The sequence below is a fragment of the Rhinopithecus roxellana genome, chromosome 8, assembly GCF_007565055.1.
Source record: "Rhinopithecus roxellana isolate Shanxi Qingling chromosome 8, ASM756505v1, whole genome shotgun sequence".
In the NCBI taxonomy this organism is placed as follows: domain Eukaryota; kingdom Metazoa; phylum Chordata; class Mammalia; order Primates; family Cercopithecidae; genus Rhinopithecus; species Rhinopithecus roxellana.
Window position 1 is genome coordinate 47,768,614 of NC_044556.1, and position 10,177 is coordinate 47,778,790.

At 38.9% G+C, this 10,177-nt stretch overlaps 1 protein-coding gene across 1 annotated transcript; it reads left to right on the top strand.

The window, feature by feature from the left end:
* Positions 1 to 4,034: 4,034 nt before the first annotated feature.
* Positions 4,035 to 6,672, top strand: LOC115899064 (pyrin domain-containing protein 3-like). The gene is made up of 2 exons (XM_030935276.1): positions 4,035 to 4,564; positions 6,246 to 6,672. The coding sequence occupies exons 1-2, from the start codon at positions 4,265 to 4,267 to the stop codon at positions 6,273 to 6,275; spliced, it is 330 nt and encodes a 109-aa protein (XP_030791136.1). The 5' UTR covers positions 4,035 to 4,264; the 3' UTR covers positions 6,276 to 6,672.
* The last annotated feature ends 3,505 nt before the right edge of the window (positions 6,673 to 10,177 follow it).

Here is a 10,177-nt window from a genome sequence, read left to right on the forward strand (position 1 = left end):
CGGGAGGAAACTACCTGCTGTGGAAAACAGAATATGAAGATTTAGCAAAACAAGAGGTTAATAAACCACAACACAGGCTTAGTGAGATTGTAGCAAGAACTCGGACGCCAGGTCCGGGGGTTCCCCCTGTGCAGATAGAGATGTTGTTAGGGGAAGGCCCTTATATGATGGTAGAAGAGCAAACAAAATTGCCAAAAAATCATTTGGCTATAGTGACAGCCTTGGCTTTACAAGCCTGGAAAAGGCTGCCACCCCTTGACCATAAAGCTCCAGGACTTACAGCTATAAAACAAGGAGCTGAGGAGACCTTTGAGAACTTTCTAGCCCGCCTTAAAGCTGCAGTAGAAAGGCTGCTGCCGGGAGAGGGAGTAGGAGATTTAATCTTAAAACAATTGGCCTTTGAAAATGCAAATGCTACTTGTCAAACTTTGCTAAGACCTGTTAGAAAGACTGGAAGCATTTCAGATTTTATAAAAGCATGTTCCGAGGCCACTCCAACATTTATCCAAGGGATAACAATAGCCGCTGCGTTACAAGGGCAAACATCTACTCAGTTTCTACAAAATTTAAACACTAATAAAAGAAATGGTAATAGTAGTAGTAGACAAGGCAAATGTTTTTCCTGTGGTCAGACAGGACATTTTAGTAGGCAGTGCCCTAATAAAGGACCTAATAGAGATCCCAATAATGATAGCAATAATCAACAACAAAAAGGCCCAAACACGGTCTGCCAAAGATGTCAAAAAGGATTTCATTATACTAAAGATTGTAAGTCCAAGTTCCACAAAGATGGATATTTACTATCAACTAATGGTCAGGGAAACTGGGTAAGGGGCCAGTCCCAGGCCCCGCAAACAAATGGGACACCGTTCCAAGGCAACAATCAGAGCAACAACCCATTCTTAAAAAAACAGTTACAGAATTATTCAGAGCAACCTCAGGGAGTGCAGGCTTGGACTTGTGTGCCTCCTCCGCTACAATATTGACTCCAGATATGCCTCCTACGGTAATTCCTACGGGGGTGTATGGGCCCCTGCCAGAAGGATCGATGGGACTTTTGTTAGGAAGAAGCTCGATGTCCCTGAAAGGAATTACAGTATTACCTGGAGTTATTGACTCAGATTATACAGGGGAAATAAAAATTATGGTCTCTCCCCCAAAAGAAACACAAATTATTCAAGTAGGCCAAAGAATAGCTCAATTACTACTTTTGCCCTACTTAAAAGTAGGACAAAGTATGACAGACAATAGAGGAAATAAAGGGTTTGGATCAAGTGATGTCTATTGGATTCAACAGATTACTAGTCAAAAACCTATGAAAGAAATATCAGTACAAGGAAAAAAGATTAAGGGATTGCTAGACACTGGAGCAGATGTGTCATGTATTGCAGGAAAAGATTGGCCACAACATTGGCCCACTAAAATAACTCATTCTACATTGGTGGGTTTAGGAAAAGCTAATAATGTAGCCCAGTCCTCAGGGATGTTGACATGGACTTGCGAAACAGACACAGGCATATTTCAGCCATATGTGGTAGCCTCACTTCCTATTTCTATTTGGGGAAGGGACATATTGCAATCTATGGGTCTAATGCTTGTCAGTCCTGATGCCAGAGTAACACAACAAATGCTAAATATGAATTATGATCCTCAGAAAGGATTGGGAAAGTATCAACAAGGGATATGTGCTCCAATTATGCCAACTCCAAATATAAACAGACAAGGGATTGGCTATGAGGATTTAACATAGAGGCTGCTGTTCTAACTGCTGACCCCATTCAGTGGAAGTCAAATTCTAGTGTGTGGGTGGAGCAGTGGCCTCTGACACAAGAAAAATTGTCAGCAGCAGAAACCCTAGTATTCGAACAATTAAAATTGGGACATATAGAGCCATCAAATAGTCCTTGGAATACTCCAATATTTGTTATAAAAAAGAAATCAGGTAAGTGGAGATTGTTACAAGATTTAAGAAAAATTAATGAAACTATGGAAGATATGGGAGCCCTTCAACCAGGACTCCCCTCCCCGGTAGCCATTCCTAAGGACTATCATATTATGGTTATAGATCTGCAAGACTGCTTTTTTACGATACCATTAGCTTCACAAGATAGAAAAAGATTTGCATTTAGTTTACCTTCAGTAAATCTACAGAGGCCATATAGAAGATTCCAGTGGAAAGTGCTGCCCCAAGGAATGAAAAATAGTCCTACTTTATGCCAGAAGTTTGTAGATATGGCCTTACAAAGCTTTAGAAAGAAATTTTCTCAGTTTTATATAATTCATTACATGGATGATATACTATTGGCTTATTCAGATTTGCAATTGTTACAGAAAGCACTGTCAGAATTAATTTCAGAACTGTTAAATTATGGTTTAAAAGTAGCACCAGAGAAAATTCAAACTGATCCACCATATAATTATTTGGGAAGATTAATTTACAATCAAGAAATTTCTCCTCAAAAATTGGAAATTAGGACAGATCAGTTAAAAACTTTAAATGCCTTTCAAAAGCTGTTAGGAGATATAAATTGGATAAGGCCTTTTTTAAAGGTTACTACTAAAGAATTAAAACCTCTGTTTGACATACTTTGTGGTGAGCAGCAACCCACATCCTCTCGAGTTTTGACTCAGGAGGCTAAACAAGCATTAAGAATTGTAGAACAAAAGTTAAATAACCTAACCTTGCTACGTCTAGACTATACTAAACCATTTTCTTTAATTTTGTTAAATACAGAATATACCCCTACCGGATGTCTATGGCAGGAGGGGCCTCTAGAATGGCTACATTTGCCAGTAGCCCAAAAAAGAGTGTTAGTTTCATATCCAGATTTAGTTGCGTTATTATTATATAAGGGAAGACAAAGAGCTAAAGAATTGTTTGGAAAAGAACCTGATAGTATAATTGTCCCTTATACAGCTCAACAACTAGATATGTTATCAATAAATAATGATCAATGGCAAATTTGTTATAGTAATTATAAGGGACAAACTTTATATCATTTGCCAAATCATCCCTTGTTACAATTCATCAAAACACATCCAGTTATCTTCCATAGAAAATTTAGTACTACCCCTCTGCCACCTCCAGCTAGTTTAGTTTTTATAGACGGTTCCTCTAACGGAACCGCAGCTTATATTATAGATGGGAAACAGTTTTCTACACAATATCCTAAGCAATCTGCTCAAAAGGTAGAACTATTAGCAGTTATAAAAGTATTTAGTAAACTTACAGAAAAGGAATTTAACTTGTATACAGATTCCATGTATATTGTGAACCTATTTCCTCATATTGAATCAGCTCCTCTTTCTCCTACAAAAAGCACTATTCATAATATGTTAGCACAATTACAAACTGCCATTACACAAAGAGTAAAAAGGTTCTTTGTGGGTCATATTAGAGCACATAAACAGTTACCAGGAAGTCTCCAAGAAGGGAACACTATGGCAGACAAATTAACACAGCAAATATTTTCCTTGTGGGAAGAAGCAAAACAGAGTCATGCTATACATCATCAAAATTCTAGAGCTTTAGCACTGCAGTTTCAACTAACTAGGGAACAAGCTAGACAGATTGTAAAGCAATGCCATATATGCCCTCAATATCACCCTTCCTTACCCATGGGAGTAAATCCCAGGGGACTAAGGGCAAATTCTATTTGGCAAATGGATGTAACACATATAACTTCATTTGGAAAATTATCTTATGTACATGTAGTTATAGACACATTTTCTCATGCTGTGTGGGCTACAGCCAAAACTGGAGAAGCTGTAAAGGATGTTATTCAGCATCTTTTTGCGAGCTTTGCAGTTTTAGGAAAACCCCAAATTTTGAAAACAGATAATGCTCCAGCTTATACAGCAAAAAGTTTTAAAAATTTCTGTATACAAATGTCTATTAGTCATGTTACAGGAGTTCCTTATAACCCTCAAGGGCAAGGCATTGTTGAAAGAGCACATCAAAACTTGAAAAACCAGATTCACAAGTTACAACAAGGAGAGTATAAGTATTCCTCTCCCCATCACGTTCTTTCTCATACTCTCTTTGTGCTAAACCATCTTAATGTCAACAATGAGGGCACAACAGCCTTCGAGAGGCATTACTTAAAAGAAAGTAAACCAGTCACTCTGGTTAAATGGAAAGACTTATTAACAGGACAATGGAAGGGACCAGATGTATTGTTAACCTCGGGTCGAGGATATGCTTGTGTTTTTCCCTAGGATTCGGCCACTCCAATTTGGATACCGGACAGACTAATCAGACATCATGAATCTCCCGTCGCCAACAAAACCCACCATACCCAGGAAACGGTTTCGACCACGGAAAACCCGGCCGCCACCACACCCGACGAGTCATCAGATATCTGAAGTTCAACTTTCTTCTCTTTTTGCTTCCCTGAATCTGACTCAATTCCGTCTTGCGGCTTCTACAAGAAAAAGGAACTTACCAACTTGGGGTGATATAAAAGCTCTTACCACTTCTGCTTTAGCCTTGGTGGAGGGAGAACGCAAACCTGTTACTCCTGAAACTGTGTTTATTGCTATTCTTGCTCTCCTCACAGTCCAGGTAAGTTCTGCACCTTTGCCTATGAACAATCTTGTAAACAATACTTATTGGGCTTATGTTCCTAGTCCTCCGTTGTTTCATCTTGCTTCTTGGGATGGCGAAGAAATTCAAGTTTCTTCTCGCTACTTTGAAATTATGGGAGGTGATTCTAATTCGTATACTATACCGCGAGTTTCTGCGCCCTTTAATTTCTATGCTACTACTCATCATGTTCCTTTATGCTTCTCTAGAGATAATACTCCTCCTATGCCACTGTGTATCTCACTGGTCATGCGCACAGCTGTCGCTGATTCACCCCTCAATGATAAAAAGGCTACTTTTACCTCAGGTCAGAGCAATGATGCTCATTCTCGTTACTTATGGTTCTTATCTTATCTTTCTATTAATGAATACAATTCTTCTGTGAAAACCACCGAACCTTTTACTACTCTACCCTCCTCTATAAGATTATGTAAAAATGCCCACCAAGTAGATCATTCTTGGGATCCAATTTCTTACCAAAATGGGCAACCTTTATGGTACAATTGTGCATTTTATAATAAAACTACCACCTTTACTCTTTATAATAGTTCATATAAAATTTATGATTGGTCAATTTCTGGTGTAGGATATGACTACAGAAATTATTTAAATCATAATCAAGGCCATACGTTCGTTAACTGGGCCAACAGCAAGTTATATAAAACTAATAAAACTATAGACAATTGGTATTCTCCGGGATGGGTGACACCTACTTGGATATTTAATCACAAAAATAACAAACCTCAGTCACAACTATATAGACTAATAGCTGCACTTAATAAAACCACCTTAACTAGACCTACTAATGAAGAGGTAATTAATAATCAAGCTTGTGTACGCTCCCCTTTCTCTATTTTAATATATGACAATATTACTCAGTTACAAGTTTCTTATCAAAATAATCTATATACCGTAAATTGTACAAGATGCAAAATAACTAACTGCCTTAATACTTCATTTTCTCAGTCTCATTTCTATGTGCTAAAGCGTCCTACTTACATACTATTGCCTGTAAATGTATCTGAAGGATGGTACACGGACCCCGGATTAACAGCTTTGCAAGCTATAAAGCAAGCCTTAACTAGGCCTAAACGATTTATTGCTGCATTAATTCTAGGAATCACTGCTTTAATTGCTATTATTGGATCAGTTGCTGCCTCAGCGACCGCCTTGGTACAACAAGTACATACTGCTCAACATGTTAATCATCTCTCTCTAAATATCTCTAAGGCTTTATTTTTACAAGAAAGCATAGACCATAAATTAATAGATAGAATAAATGTCTTAGAAGAAGCAGTTTTATATTTAGGGCAAGAAATTCAAAATATTAAAGTACAATTAACTACAGCTTGTCATCATAATTATAAATGGATTTGTGTAACTCCCCTTCCTTACAATCATACAGAAGTAACCTGGGAGCAAATTCAGTATCACATTACAGGATTATGGAACCATTCCCTCACCTATGATATGCAATCCCTACAACAACAAATTACTGATATTTCTCATGCACACTTATCTACTGTTTCCCCTGCAGATGTTGCTCAAAGCATAGTAGATTCTTTCCATACCATGGTAAATTCAAAAATACTCTCAACATCATTCTACCATATAGCAGCCTTTGCATTTATAATTATTTTGTTTATAATTTTCTTTCCAGTGCTCTCCCGAAGACTCTTCACATCTGTGAAAACCCTCCAACAAGAAATTATTCGTTTTAAACTACAAAATAAAAAAGGGGGAAATGGCGCAGGCCATACAGGAGAGGGACGGCCCGGACCCTGATCGCATAAGGCTGCTCTCGAGCAAGGCTCAGAGCCCTCTGGATGTTGGCAAGGCCACTTTCAAGGCCTGTGCAGCAGGTGGCGCTGGTGGGCTCTTCTGTATCGCTGGAATAATCTATGCTATTTTGCTTTGCATTTGGCTGATCATATATATGCAGATAACTATTAGAGGGGATTCACGGTGAGGTCTGGGGAGTGTTACTCATTCGGTAATGGTACTGCCCACCCCCACTCCAGATCTTGGAAAATGGGGCAATACCCATGAGCTGGAAAGATAGAAGAGAGATCTTACCACATTACCCTCGGAAAATTTGGCCCTGGGCCTGTCCCTACAATATGGGTTAATGGCCAGTGGGGGTATGTGATGGAAACACATAAGGGAAAAAAGGAAATATGGTATTTCCCTAAAGGCAAAAATTCTATGCAAAATTTGTCATGGTTAAGTTCCTAACTTATTTCATACTCTGGGGATTATATAAATGGTGAAAAAATGGTGTGGATAGATGGGAGGTTAATTCTATAAAAAGATTTAAGTTTGTGGGACACAGTAAGACGACAAGGATATTAAATTTGGTGCCCTAAACAAAAATAAAAGTAAAATACTAAACTTACAAAAAAGAAAAATTGTTGTATATAGTTATATAATCAATGTTAAAGTATAACCTTGCACTTAATAGAGACTGCTGTGCCAGTTCTAAGCCTGTAACCAATTGTGCTGCTATAATTGTCCTTATGACCATTTCCTCAAAGACCACACAATAGTCCCTTCTAGCACCTGTAACCGCAAGAGCCACCAAGTCTAATATAAGACTTTGTTATGTTAACCATTAAGCTTGCTTATTCCCCAAAAGGGTAACCAAGGAAAGAAGAACAAACTGACCATCTATGAAGAGAACTGTTCTTGATGTACTTCTGATACTATCCTAATAATCAATATATAATTATGTAATCACCTGATGCTCTGCTGATTGACAATTGTTCTATAATTATGTAATCGCCTGATGCTCTACTAATTGACAATTGTTCTATAAGATACTATATAAGCTTGTAGTAAAAATCATTCGGGGCTGTCAGCCCTTTGCTGGGCTGCAGTCTTGTCTGTGTCCTCTTGCATGTTGTGTCTGGTGTCTTTATTGTCTTTCGCCACCTTGCCTCTCCCCTTTGGGGTACCTTGGACACGCTAGGGCTGGACCCCGGCAAATAATAACCTTCATTTCCTTTAACTTGAACTCTCCAAAATAAACAGTACTTATAATTTGTTATATATAATTTCAAAAATGGTGGAATCAGAGTACTAACTGATAGTGTCTGGCCAGAGGACCAAAGAATTGCCAAATCTCATTCTGCCAATAACCTAGGTTCTCTGGTGGATGTGGGGACTACTATAAAAGATATATACATAGATAAAACTGACAAGGTATAGATAATCACAATTTACGGCAGGGCTTGTGCCACAGTGGAGGGAATTCCAGTAAACCGTATCAGAGGATAAGGCTCAGTTCAAGGCCTTAGGGCTTTTTCTTCTGTCTAAGCATAAAATAACCTTTATTAAACTTCTCCAAATGAATCTGATGACTGCAAGTTCTGAGAAGAGAGAACCAGAAAGAAGTCACATGGAGTGGGGATTCAAGGTTAGAAGCTCCCCTTAACACCAGCCAGGTTGCCAGTTTTGATGCTCTGGTAGAAAAGGGGCAGTAATAGCCACACCCCTTTGTACAATATACTAAGTCCCCAAATAGTAACAAACGAGCTCAGTACCTGTCCTGGTACGTGAAGAATAAGAAGAGAAAACTTAACCTGAGTCTAGGTTTCCTCCTTGTTATTAAGGATTGGAGGAGAAAGAGAGGAGAGAATTTGCCTTTTTTACACAATTATTTCATTCCAATTTTCTGATGTCACTCCAAGTAATGCTAAGGGAGAAGTTTATTAGGCAAGTCCTTCAAAAGGCTATTTGCTTCCCATTTTCACTCCTTTCACGTATCATGCTGGCCCAGGAAATGGACAAGTTAGTTGGCCAATGAAATGCCATTTTAACATTACAGCATAGGTATCTGAAGTATGTGACACCACACCATAAATTCAGTTATCTTAGTGTTACACTATCTGAGAGGTTACCAATACCTTCCCATTATCTTTAATTTACCTTTTGAAATCACATATGGTTATATACATATATACACACACACACGTATACGTATACACATGTATACATATGTGTATATATAGTAATATGTATTACTACATAGTTGAATGTAACTCTTCAGGTAGTGTTATACAGTGGGCAACATATTGACAGCATAAGCCAACTAAGTCAAATGTGAATAATGTAAGATGTGAAACATTATTTTATTATAATTTATTATTAAATTATTATTAAATTTTTCTGAGACAAAGATTTATAGGTAAATTGATGATCCAATAAAGAGACTTTCCTCCACTAGTGTCTTTTTCAAAATAAAGTGGCCATCTAAACGAAATTAAATTATGAAAATTTAAATCAAATTTAAATTTCATCAAAATCAAAATTAAATTATTAAATTATGAACACAAGCCCTCTCTGGTTTTGAAAAATCTGCTTTGGTTTCAACCAGCCTTAGGTCTTCAGGCGCCCTTGCCTTTATTACTGGTGACTATTTGCTCTGCCAGCACACCCAAAGATGGGTTTTGGGACCCTTCTCTGCACCAGGTGTCCCAAGGGCCTAAAGTCTCAAGCATACCCATGAGACTATCCAAGGAACAGCACCACATTCACAAAATTTAGACCCAGTGAGAACACTGTGAGTAAAAAGTCAAGGCTTACATTTTTATTACATTTTATTAAATTATTTTTCTATTGTGTCCAATCTTACCTGGAAGAAAAGGATAGATGCCAAAACAGGAGAGAACAGAGAGACTATTGAATTCAAGTTTGCTGAAATTCTGGGAAGTTCTTCCAGCTTTGCCATCTCTTGCGGATATATAGTCTAAGGGGAAACTGACTATGAAGAAATCCTTCGATGATAAATATAGCTTAACTTTATGTCTAAAGGATTGATACTTTCTAGCGTTGGTTTTAAATGCTGGGGAAAATATACAATGTCACACACTTTGGGGCATGTAATTGGTGCTTATACGTTGGTGGGTTGTATACATCGGAATCTTAAATTCACACTCAATTTCACCTAGCAGTTCCACTATTTGGAGTTTATTCTAGATAAATAGCTTAAATTTTAGGATCGAAATTAACTCCATTTCTCCAGGAGCCTTGGAATAATTGAGCCACAGCGGTGGTAGATGGCAAACACAGGAAAGAACAATACCACACAGTGAGGCCAAGACCCCGTACCCTGATCTGGAATCAACTCGTCTCGGCGGTGAAAGCGCCAAACTTTAGCCAGTAGACTACCAGGAAACCACAACGCACATGTTTTTTTTTTTTTCTCTCCTTCAATTGTTCCAGTAGAAATTATGCTGACGTTGACCTCTAGAAAGCTCCATCTACCCTTCCTGGCGCCACCTGCCCATCCAAGGAATAGTCCCAAAAGGCCGTCCTCTCCCTGCTTTCTCCAAGTTGCGAGCCCACACGCGACGTGTCCAGCCAGTGGCGCTCTCCTTTCCGTCCAGCCAGTGGCGCTCTCAGAAGACCTGCCAGGTCTACAAGTCCTGGAGCGAGTTGCAGCGCCGCGGCCGCACCTCACCACCGACCTAGAGATGCACTTTTGCTAGGCGGCAGCGCGTGGAGAGATAGTCGCGGGTTGTCGGGGCCGGAGCGCACGAGGTTCCCGGGAGGAGGCTGCAGCGGGGAGGCGCCCGGGGTGAGACCGTGGCA